Source organism: Argopecten irradians, chromosome 8 (genome assembly GCF_041381155.1).
Source record: "Argopecten irradians isolate NY chromosome 8, Ai_NY, whole genome shotgun sequence".
NCBI classification, from domain to species: Eukaryota; Metazoa; Mollusca; class Bivalvia; order Pectinida; family Pectinidae; genus Argopecten; species Argopecten irradians.
Window position 1 is genome coordinate 2092258 of NC_091141.1, and position 13085 is coordinate 2105342.

At 37.8% G+C, this 13085-nt stretch overlaps 1 protein-coding gene across 1 annotated transcript; it reads right to left on the reverse strand.

Moving 5' to 3' along the window:
- Positions 1-435: 435 nt before the first annotated feature.
- On the reverse strand, positions 436-12844 carry LOC138329079 (uncharacterized). Its single transcript, XM_069275803.1, has 2 exons — positions 12329-12844; positions 436-1023 (listed from the first exon to the last, which is right to left on the reverse strand). The coding sequence occupies exons 1-2, from the start codon at positions 12828-12830 to the stop codon at positions 608-610; spliced, it is 918 nt and encodes a 305-aa protein (XP_069131904.1). The 5' UTR covers positions 12831-12844; the 3' UTR covers positions 436-607.
- Between the last annotated feature and the right edge of the window lie 241 nt (positions 12845-13085).

The window sequence follows — 13085 nt, forward strand, 5'->3', positions numbered from 1 at the left end:
CACGCTTACACACTGGAGTTTGCCGAAGTTGTCAAAACACCGATGTTCAAGTAGCTCAACGTGTTTGAAATTGTCGTCTGACTTGGCGATATTACATCCTTGGGAGCCATATAATTATATAATCTACGCTTTGATCCATCGCCATCTACCGACGGAACATTTTCACTTATGTTTATAACTGACCCCTGTCAGAGGGTCTGACGCCCGTCCACCCCAAAGACGCGATCGTAGGATGAACACAGACACAGAGGTAATGTTTACATTTGTCAACACTGCACGTCGCCCGGTCGAGATATTTTTCTCGTTTCTTTATACAATTGTTAATTTAAAAAAAAATGTTGGTATCATTTATAAATATAAAACATATATGTATTGTTTACATTTTCCCAAAATTCTATGAAAAACAACAATATACACGTAAGGTTGTGTCAAAATGTAAATAATGCCATGTGTTTCTTTAAAAAAGTAGCCCCTTTAAGTTGCATAGAACATTTTCATACGCAAGTTCAAAATTCAATGTTACCATGCAGTTATGGTAAACAAAATCGGCTAGTACTTGCGTATAGTGAACAAGCCTAGCAAGTGTAAATATAAGTATTTATTACTTTTAGTATGGATACAGTAGAAAACCAGAGAAACTGGTATAACCGCTATCGAGAGTAGCTCCCTGTTGAACGTCCTGAGAATTCTGCACCCATACCGCGTCACCTTCATTTAATTCTAAGATGATTGTATTTCCGCCATGGTCATATGTACCACTTTGACCTCCGGCATAAACGTACCCAACCGTTGATCCATTTTTGACCAGAAGTGCATTGAAGTACTTTCCGGGAGTTACTAGTAAGTGAACATTAAATACATACGCCCCCGCCATTTTACATTGGAACCGTCCTGTGATTCCGTCGAATGAGTTGCCTAAATTGGTGACCACGTGGTTAAAAATCATCGCTTGGTTGACCCCGAGGTTAGACAGGCTGGGGCTCAGAATTGAATAAAATGCCACAAAGGTCCTGCTGATATGGTCTGAAAAATATAAATGATTCAATTAAAAGGTATCGTTTAACTGTGTCGTCCTATGGATGGCTGTGTTGGTCGAAATGACAAGGAGTAGGATAGAAGCTTGTTGACGGCCTATTTATTCAATGTGAAGTGTAGACAAGAGATCTCTCTTTCTCTCTCTAATGTGTGGCCCTAGAGGAGGCGGTGACGTAGGTAGATGTAAAGTGTATGTAAGGCGGAAATACCCAGTCTCAAACCTCAGTCTCAGTCTTCAGTCTAATCTCCGTTTGATTCCCGTCTGACTGGGCCTATTGCGGTCCTCTATTTATAATGATTGGGTACGTGACTGGTGCACGTGCCGTTGGGACAATGCTTGCCCCAAAGGTTACCCAGCTCATCATAAACTGTCAAAATTTACTAATTTTAATTCAGAATACAGCCTTACCTGCGCCTGATGCAGGCTTAACAAAATAGAAATGTTTTGATTTTCTGACTGGACTTGGTTGAGGCTGGACAGAACCGCCTGTAATATGCACATTTTGCACAAACTATACTGCGCAGTTAAACAGGTGTGTGGACTACGTGATGTCCTGTCATTCCTTCCAGAACATTTCACGTAGTCTCTACCATACCCATACCTATTCGGTAACAATTAACTAATAAGTTGGTTACCTAGTTTAACACGTGCATAGACCGTGCGATGTCCTGTCATGCTTTCCAGAACATCCCGCGTAGTCGCTACTAAGTAGGTGCCTTAACAATTTACTGATATTTCGGTCACCTAGTTTGGCCATGCCTTAAAACAACAACCTAACTCTGACTGCATGCATGAGTAAACATTTTCGCGTTACTGACCTTTAAATATACTACACATCGGTACTAGGTCTAAGCAACATTATATTCACCACAATAATGCACTATGAAATTAAACAGCCTAATAAATATATACAATGTACATGGTTGTTATTAAATAATTCAAATATCATATCTATTAATGATATTCATGGGGACTTAAGCAGGGCTACTAGCCTGTCTATCTCTATAGGGTTACAATCATCTATCACCAATAATATTATTTGGGCTTAAGCAAGGCTACTAGCCTGCCTACCTCTATAGGGTTACAATCGCCCCTTTCTTCAAACAAGACAATATGTAAGGCATTTCTCAGAATGGCTTACATATTTCTTAACGCAAAGTATCAAGTATTATTAATATTTCAATTTACCACCGCCTCCTTTAAAAGAATTCCCTAAATAGTAACTAGTGGTCATTTCATTCATTTCTCCTTTCAACCTTCTTTCATTCGCATGCGTCATGCAGAGTATTTTTTAATTATCGCGAAGTTATCCTATTAAACGTTACAACTCTTTACCTTAATGCTCAATATGTAATTATCTTGGACGCTATACTTTAAACATATCTTTAATATATTCATGCAATATAAAGTCTTATTTACAGTCACAGTTCTATGGTAACAACATCTTAAAATTGACCAGTAATTATATTTCACAGTCCGTCCATTTTAGTTCAATTTCACAGTCACTTCCATTGTAGTTCGAACATATTTAACAGTCACTCAGTTCCATGGTAACTATGTCGTTGAAAATCATTCGTAATAATATGGCTGTTCATATATAAAAATCCACAGTTTATCTCCACAGTTGCTGCTTATGTTCTTAGGTCCGTCATCCACCACGATTCTTGAAGAGGTCACAATTTGTCTTATCCGCATTAAGAAATTGTGATTTTTTTGTTTTTGTTTTTGTTTAAAATTAATTAACGTTAAAATCCAGACAAAAGGTGGTCTTGTTATCACCAAGACGTTTCCTTATTGTCTTGTAATAACCGAGACATTATATGTATATATTTGTCTCGTAAGTCTCTTTAATCATCAAGACGTTAAATATCACGGCATAATGTTTCACCGGGTCATTATCATTTCCTTCTTCACATTTAGACATTGTCTTGTTACGACCAAGACGTTACTTTATATCTGTCTATGGAAGGCTGAGCTATTTTCTCAAGTCTGGGTATATTACACTTCGTACTCGCGTTGTAAGGCAGTCTTGTTTACCCGATTCACTTCCTCCACTTCCTGATGGGGCAGTTACATCTGCCTCGGCGAGGTGAACGCCTTCAGGGTAATTTCCTGACATCAGTGTAGGTTTTTCTGTGTTTTCTTGTTCCTGGTGGATGAGTTCCTTGATGTATGTTGTCATCAATTCTTCTACGGCTGTCATGTCTTCTGTGGATTGGTTAATTTTGTGTCTTTGCATTGTTCTTGAGGCTTGTGAAGCACTCGACTCCGACTTTCCCCTTTTCACTGACCATTTACTTAACCTACATTTCTGACATTTATCCCTAATTCTCCTACGACATAAATATACCTACTGTCGACAAGTAGCTCGAGAGGGGCAAATCAGATTCCATAGGTTCAAGATCAAATGAATTGTCAAGTTCATTTATCAACTCATCAATGGGGATTTCCTTTATAGGCTTAAGTTTATGGGGTATCTTAATGTTTTTTTTACATTTGGTAGTCTTTGGGTCATTGGTTTCCAGAGTTCAATAGAGCCTACATAATAATTTGAAATCACCTGTTGAAAATGATCTGTTAGGTTATATTTACTCTCTGAATGATAATATGAGGGCAAGGTCATATATGCATTTGATTGTTCCTTCTGCAAGGGACAAGGTGTCAATAGGGTATCTGGTCACCACAGCACCAGATTGGGTTCTATAGGGGCATTTCAGTGTAAAGGTCAAGGATCTATCATGGACAACTATCATTTGGCCATTGGTCAAATACTAAACCATAGGGGAAGTGTTTGTATTTTGGACTATTGTATTACAATATTTAACTAAATTACTGGTCCAATTCATAAAAAAGATTAACAATACATTTCTTATTTCCCATTATAGTATACATTGGACTACGAAACCTGCAGTAGTTTTTAACGCTATTTGCACATTGATTCATCTCCTCAATTGTCATTGTAACCAATCGTGCTTTCGCTCCATTGATTGCAAGAACTTCTGCTTCTAACTTATAAGTCGCCAAAATATTCGTTTGATTCGATCCAAGGTACGGAAGAGGAAGGTTATGTGTTCGGTACACAGCAAACTTGCCAATCATGTCTATTAATGGAATGGAAATAACTACAATAAGGCTATCAGTACTAATAAGTGTCGTACAGGTCACTGTCTTTAAAATTCCCAAAGGTCAGTTTCCGGATTGAAAGGTACTCTAACACCTGGGTCAAGTTTGCTTTCTACTTCTATAAGGAGTTCGTACAAGTCTGGGGGTGAAATGACTGAAGGGCTTAAATGTCCTAGAGATAGCATATTAATCTGAAGTTTCAAATGATTAAGATAATCTTTAGCTAAACCAACTAATTCCCTTGCTTCGCTAAGGGCCCTGTCGATCTTAATGTATGTACTTAAATATTCATCAATATCTTGTATTGCTTCTGTTAAATTTAGAGCTATGCTTCTTAGATTCTCTAAGGTATCAATCACGTCATTTATATTCCTTCTATTATCAGTAATTTGACCTTGTGCAGCATAAATTATTGTTAAGCTTTCCTTTACTGCATGCTGAAGATTGACTTGATTACGTCTTAAGAGGTTTACGTTAGTTTTGATTGTATTAATATCGCCTTCATCTAAAGTACCAAACAGAAAGTTCAGTGCTTTACCTATTATAGGAATTAATGCTCTTTTAGTTCTGGCTTGATGTAGTGTCTTAATATCGGTAAGTTCTGACTGAAGAAAGTCTTGTGTATATCTTAGATTTTCAACTTCATGGTTCAGTATCATAAGGTTGTTATTAAGATCTAATCTCTGCTAGAATGCTTTTGGTTATTTCTGACAGACTATCATTTAACTTAAAAGAACTTCCTAAGATTAAGAACGAAAACTACAAGCCAAAAGGGATATATTTGTTTTTCGGAGCCTTATTTTTCGTTTTCTGAAACGATAAGAAACGATTCACTAATGAATCTCGTTATTGATCACGAAGAGAATATTTCTGACATTTTTTAAATAGCTCTGAATTGTCCTCAGAGTCTCTTGATATATTTCTCTTAACTTTCTTTGTCTGGTTCTTAGAATCTACATCTTTTCTATTGTGGAGCCTATCATCTTGACATGTTTTATCTACTGCTGTGGATATTTGGGGCGTAACTTCATTTGCTAATTTATTTACCTCATCAATCTCCATGTCATCAACAGTACCACCAGTCTCAGACGCATCTACAAAATCATCATCATCGTCGTCATCTGTCTGAGTGTCAGCATTAGCATTATTGTTTTCTTTTAACTTACCTTTCAATTGTGATAAGGGTATAGTTCATCATCTGAATCAATAGGACTAGCTTTGTCCAATTCTCGGGTCCGGAGCCTTTGTCTTAGCTCCATTAACGGAATATCATCCTCAGAGTCCGAATCTGACCTTTCTTGTCTTCTATATCTTATGACTCTTTTTAGAATTTCAGATTTTATTAATACACTCTGGGCACACCTTTGTGTGCCACAAGAGGTCAATTTATACAAAACATACATGACAGACAGGGTAATCGATGGTACAGTGTAAACATAATACACTCAAGCGTACATATCCGTGTATGAAATATTTTACCTACATTGGAGAGTATAATGCATGGTCATCGTTAGTTATGTATGATTGTAGTATGAACAACAACCATATCAATACATGTATTTTAATATTATAATTGTATATGCTTAATACTTCATATCATTGACCTTTAGCGTAGCCATAGCAGTATAATACAATTGCATAACCACTAAATATATTTCAATTTTACTTAAGTTCATACTTTTAGCTTTAACAGAACTTGAACGCTTAATACTGTGTACAGAGTATAAATAGACTGAACATATACATGTAGTAGTTATACAATTGTATATTCGATGCTATATCGTATAACATATATAATCAGCTAGTAGTGATATTCATCTCCAATACCGTTATTACATAGTAAACAAATACGGTTATCACGTGGTATACCAGCCCATCTACCAGTTTCAAGAGGAAATTTTAAATTCGAGGTTCTAAATTTACTAATAACACGTTCTTTGAAATCAAGCTTTACTAAATATGGTTCAAGTTTAAACTGATTTTTAAAGGTTGAGTAGAATTGTCCGCGAGACGATGTTTCAAGAATAGAATACCAATTTTGAATATATTGATCACATAAACGTCGTTTTAGCAAGTTTTTAAACAAAGCTCTATTCATCGTACATGTATTTTGAAATGCCCATAAATTGTTAAAACCTGTATCATTAAGGAGTGACTTTATATGCCCAAGCCACTTAAATTCTGTAGTATCGTTTTCTTGCATTCTTAATGTAAGGCGATAAAATACACTGGAGAGTTTATCTCCCCCTGTAATTAATTTGTGCCAAAACATTAACATCCGTACCTTGATTTCAATTTCTAAAGGAAATTTACCAAGTTCTCCATAAACCATAAAATTAGGAGTACTGTTTCGAACATGAAGAATTTTTTTACAAAATTGCAAATGAATTTTCTCAATAATGCTCACATTTTCAAATCCCCAGATTTCACAGGCATACAACAAAATAGGGGATACAAGTGAGTCAAATAATTTCAATTGTAAATCTATTGATAATGGGACGTTTCTAATTTTGGTATACAATGCATACAGTGCTTTCTTTGCCTGGTCAGCTAACTTTTTCTTTGTTTTAGCAAATGAGCCGTTGTAATTGAACAATATACCAAGATAAGGATAAGAATCTTCACGAGTTATCTGATCATTAAATAATTTGAAATTATATTGCCGTAAGGATGTTTCCTCCTCATACTCTTCTGAACTACTCTCAGAGGAAACTACATATGTCGATTTCCTTAAAGGTCGACCTATATTATCTTTGGGCAACTCCCATTCATCAACATTTGCTAATCGTAAATGCCTCGCGTGTGTCTTCGTGACTTCACCTGTTAGCTGGTTTCTTACCTTAAAACTTACTGGTCCAGTTTGCTCAATAATCCTATAGTACGATGTCTATTTATTGTCCAGTTTTGAGGTACGCTTATAGTTTCTTATGTAAACCGGATCTCCTGTCTTAAGATCCTCGTCTTTACAGTTCCTGTCAGCGAGTTTCTTCTGTTTCTTCTTCGCTTGTCTCATGTGTCTATACACTAAAACAAAGGACTTATGTTGCTGCTCTAAGGCGATTTTGTGTAACTCTTCACCGGCATACCGCCGTCTTGGCTTTAAGATTGTGTCCAAGGGGAGTACTACATCGCGGTTATTAAGCAGGAAGAAAGGTGATGCCTTTGTCACCTCACTGGTATGAAATCTTACTGTGGCCAAGACTTGGTTCAAAAAAGATCCCACGTATTAACGTTTTCTTTGATCTTCTTGGCCAAAATGTCTACCATCGTTCTATGAAATCTCTCCACCTTTCCATTTGACTGGGGGCAATAATAAGAAGTGGTTACATGGTGGATATTCAATGCTTCTAGTGTCTCCTTTACTGATCTAGCAATATTCTCTGAACCGTTATCTGTAACCAGTTCTAATACGCTACCATATCTTGGGAATAGTTCTTCCAAGATAAGATGTACAATGTTTGCTGCTAATTTGTCAGGAACTGGAAATGCTTCCGGAAAGCCAGAGTAAACATCTATGAACGACACGATGTTTTTGTTTCCTGATAATGTCTGGGGATAAGGCCCTGACAAATCCATTGCTACCTTAGCACAGGGTATGGGGGTATCTGGCAGTCTTGAAGATGAGGATGAGGGTTACTGTGACTTCTTGTCTTACAAGTCACACACTTTTCAATGTGTTGGTGAACCTTCTTGTATAACAAAGGAAAAGAATACTTCTTTCTTATTACGTCATATGTTTTATCAACTGCCATATGACCTAGGGAATTATGATACTGTCTTATCACCATTCCTTCAAATTCCTTCGGAATGTAAAGTCTCAAGACCGGGTCATCTGATTCCGCGTTTGACAAATAATACACTAAGTTATCTACAACCAAGAAGCGCTCCTCCTCACTCTTGGTTGCTTGTCCACTACAAAGTCTAAGTCTCAGCTTTGATATGTCTTCGTCATTGTCTTGAGTTTTTCATATGTCTATGTCTTTAGGGAGATCCATATGAGGTTTAACAATATCGTCTGGAGTATCAACTGTACTACTGACAAAGTCTCTTGGCTTAAATTTGTTAGAGTTGAGAGCTCCAATCTCTAAGGCTCTGTCATTTACGTCCAAGACATCATGAATGTCTGTAGTTTCCTGGGTTTCTCCTTGCTTATCCTCAGCTTCTTCTGCTGTATTTGTTGGTAGTCTCGATAGTAAGTCCGCGCAACAATTAAATCTACCTTCAATATATTCTACCTTACAATTATAAGACGCTACAGTAAGGGACCATAAGGAGAGTTTCTTATTCAATGTCTTCTTGTCTGAGAATATGTAAAAAGTGGGCGATTGTCCGTTCTTATTACAAAGGAACTGTTGTGTAAGTAGTTATCAAGCTTCTGAAGAGCATATACCACAGCAAATGCTTCCTTCTCTATTACAGGCCACCTACGCTGTGTTGGGCTAAGTTTATGTGACAAGTAATAAAGTGGCATTTCTTCACCTTCCTTTGCCTTCAGTGTAAGACAAGCTCCTATGCATGTGTCTGATGCATCTGTACAAAGCACATATGGTTGGCTTGGGTCTGGGTATGCTAGCAGAGGTACTACTGTAAGACTTTCTTTAAGATAGTCAAATGACTTCTGACATTCTTCAGTCCATTTGAACCTAGCATACTTCTTGGTTAGTTCTGTAAGACATTCCGCTATTTTTGAGAAGTTGGGAATGTGCTTCCTGTAGTAACCGCACATTCCAATGAAAGCTCTTACATCTCTCACGCAAGAAGGGGTTGGTAAGGCCCTAATAGCTTCAACTTTCTTTTGGTCCGGCTTTACACCTTTGTCCGTAATCATAAAGCCAAGATATCCCGTCTCTTTCTCGAAGAACGTGCATTTCTGAGTTTTCGTTTGAGTCCATGTTGTCTTAACTTGTTGAAGACTATCTATAAGTGTTTCAGGTGTTCTTCGGCTGTCCTACTGTAAATTATGACATCATCAAGGTAAGCTGTGGCGAATTGTTCGCATCCTTGTAAGACAATATTCATCAATTCTTGGAAGACAGCAGGGGCGTTACTTAGTCCGAAAGGCATTCTGTTGAACTGGAATAGTCCTTTGTGACAGGCAAAAGCTGTCTTTTGTTTACTTTCCTCGTCGAGTTCTACTTGCCAATATCCACTTTTCAAATCTAATGTAGTGAAATGTCTGGAGTGTCCTAGGAGGGTCAAAATGTAATCTATCAAAGGAAGAGGTACTGACATCGGGGTAACAATCTTATTTAAACTCCTAAAATCTACACACATTCTCTTACTTCCATCTTTCTTACCAACTACCACTAAGCCAAAACTCCAGGGACTTCTAAACCTATCGTCCTGTTTGTTTGGTTAAGTATCAAGATAGGTATTTTGCGAGGGTTCGTGACCTTTGTTACACCGTTTTGTAAGGTCAAACCAGGTTCATCATATATACAAGTGTCATTTGGTGATATCTCAAAGAGCTTTGATCCTGGTATCTTAAAAGTTCTTTGGAGTCTTACCTGACATACCGTTGCATTTGCGGCCTTAACAATGTCTTGTGGGTGGTCCTTATTATTGAGGCAATATGTATGTCTTCCTCTAATTGAACATAGGTCTTACCTATACCCATACATGTAAGGTCAAAATACATTCTAACGCCATGTTGTTTAAGAAAATTTAAACCAAGGATACAGTTTCTGATCATGCCATCAACAACATAAGATTTATGTCTTAAGGTCAAATGTCTTATTTGAAATGAGATGTCTGCTGAACTTATTACCTTGAGCGGTGTACTGCTGACGGATTGGAGAGTCATTCTTTCTTTTCTTAGTCTTGGTTTATTCGGTAACATCTTAAAAATCCTTTTGCTGATTATGAAAACCTCAGCACCTGTGTCTAAGAGAGCTCTTAATTTTTGTTTACCTATTTTTATCACAGTTGTACTTGGGTTACCTGATATTTCTATTTTCTTAGACACACGCTTCTTAATTTTTTTCAACCTCGCCCCATCGGTTTCCTTATGAAGCGAGGTCTTTAGTTTTACGGCCTACCTTTTCTATTTAATTGGGGACAGTTCTTTCTTATGTGACCTTCTTCATTACATTGGAAATATCTGAATTGTAATCTTTGTTTATTTCGACCTAATGACTGCACTTGTGGGGGTTCTGGGTTTGCACTCTGTTACCTGTACTATACGACTTATTTTGGGTTTGGTTCTGATATCTGCTATTGTCTGAATACCTATTTCTAGGGGCTCTATTAAGGGGAGCCTGCCTCTGTGTTTCCCTAAAACTATTTCTGTCTTGTACTGGGCGTAGTCTATGTCTTATGATATTGTTTTGTTTACATTTATAACAATGTCTCTGTCTGGTGTGGTCAATGTCCATTGGTACTTCTCGCCTCGTGTTGTGCCATGTTTCTGAACACTACCTCACTATCGTCCTGAGCAATATTCTGATCTGGGGGCATATTTTGATTTTGTTCTGTCTGTGTTAGACCTGCCATACGTTCAGTTAATTGGGCCATGTCTACATCAAAATTGAGAGACATATTTTCTTTTTTTTTCAATATTGCCAAAAATATGTATACTGACAGTACCTGATTTCTAACTAACCAAGTTATACCACTAAATACCTAAACAACATTAAAAATGGTCAGCTACTAGAGGTACTAATCAAAGAAGAGAAATTTCGCTTACCTTTAGCCGTCTGTTTCATCGTCTTCAGGTTCTTTCTTTAATTCTGTAATTGAAGATCCCGGTCACAGCACCAAATAACAAACCCCTTACCCCACCTTGTCGTCCTATGGATGGCTGTGTCGGTTGAAATGACGACAAGGAGTAGGGTAGAAGCTTGTTGACGGCTTTAATTCAATGTGAAGTGTAGACAAGAGTTCTCTCTTTCTCTCTCTAATATGTGGTCCTAGAGGAGGCGGTGACGTAGGTAGATGTAAAATGTATGAAAGGCGGAAGTACCCAGTCTCAAACCTCAGTCTCAGTCTTCAGTCTAATCTCCGTTTGATTCCCGTCTGACTGGGCCTATTGCGGCCCTCTATTTATAATGATTGGGTACGTGACTGGTGCACGTGCGTTGGGACAATTCTTGCCCCATAGGTTACCCAGCTCATCATAAACTGTCAAAATTTACTAGTTTTAATACAGATTACAGCCTTACCGGCGCCTGATGCAAGCTGAACAAAATAGAAATGTTTTGATTTTCTGACTGGACTTGGTTGAGGCTGGACAGAACCGCCTGTAATATGCACATTTTGCACAAACTATACTGCGCAGTTAAACAGGTGTGTGGACTATGTGATGTCCTGTCATTCCTTCCAGAACATTCCACGTAGTCCCTACCATACCCATACCTATTCTGTAACAATTAACTAATAAGTTGGTCGCCTAGTTTAACACGTGCATAGACCGTGCGATGTCCTGTCATGCTTTCCAGAACATCCCGCGTAGTCGTTACTAAGTAGGTGCTGTAACAATTTACTGATATTTCGGTCACCTAGTTTGGCCATGCCTCAAAACAACAACCTAACTCTGGCTGCAAGCATGAGTAAACAATTCCGCGTTACTGACCTTTAAATATACTACACATCTTTACTAGGTCTAATCAACATTATATACACCACAATAATGCACTTTGAAATTAAACACAGCCTAATAAATTTATACATGGTTGTTATTAAATAACTAATACTTGTACTCTTATAAAATTCACTATAATCTAACTCAGCCCCGCGATCCACAATTATACACGGCTAACATGACAACTTCTGTCAAGGTTCAACAGGTACCCCACTTCCTGTTTACCTAGCGGGAATATTCAAATATCATATCTATTAATGATATTCATGGGGACTTAAGCAGGGCTACTAGCCTGTCTATCTCTATAGGGTTACACTCATCTTTCACCAATAATATCATTGAGGCTTAAGCAAGGCTACCAGCATGCCTACCTCTATGGGGTTACAACTGTGCCTTACAGTATATTTGAAATATACAGTCTGATGAGGTAATCGTCTAACACCAAATCTGTACTGGATTACTATTCGAAAGGTATTGTTATTCTACAAGAATAGATTTACGCAATAGGACTTTGTTATAGCTGGTTGACCATGATAATTTTCCAAAGGATGACTCGTGGGTTTCTGATGATGAGATAGAAACGGACGTACCAACTCTCGCTGACAAAGATGGACGACGATCACGTGATAAAGTGACGCTCGGTTGACGCTCTGGACGTTCTCTGACAGTGTGTCGCGATATAGTGGATCTAGGAAGACGTTTGTGTCGACGGTCCATGACGTCGGGCCGTAACTTTGCGTCAGTATTAGTAATAATTTCGGTATCATTTTCCTTTTTAGCTGACATGGAAAGTCCAGGATCATGCAGATCACACTCTCTTTGTAGAATATCCATTTGTCGCCGGAGTTTCGTCATTTCGGTGATGTGGACGTCATCTTTCTCTTGGATGACTTTAAACAGATAGTCTATCTTAGTTTGGAACTCTTTTTTCAAATCTGCAATCTGAGAAATTGGGTCCAGTTGTTTCTGAGGAGCCACAGCAGTTCCCAAGTGAACAAAGCTTAGCAATAACACGATGATATGGAGAGATAGAAAACAAACCGCCATATTGAAATGTAGGTTTGCACTGACATTGATAAGAATGGAGGTCATTTCTTCAAACCTTATCTTATGAAGTCATGGTCACTTTATCACGAACTTCACAATATAATATAGCAGAAAGAAATTGATGGCAAGAAATCCGAAATACCATACTGGTGATGATATTAACATTTAATTTGACTTTGCGTCTACATTATACTTCCAAAGTAATACAAGAACCAGTTTTGGACCGTACAATGTCCTGTTGGTCAGGAGCAATTCTATGAAAAGGTACAATTTCTCAGTATCTATAGAGAGTTCCAGTCA

Excerpts from the sequence above, each read along its gene's own strand:
- LOC138329079 (XM_069275803.1), bottom strand. The coding sequence starts at position 12,830 with ATGACCTCCATTCTTATCAATGTCAGTGCAAACCTACATTTCAATATG. Across the intron at positions 1,024-12,328 it reads ATCTTTGTCAGCGAGAGTTG|ACCATATCAGCAGGACCTTT; the intron begins GTACGTCCGTTT and ends TATATTTTTCAG.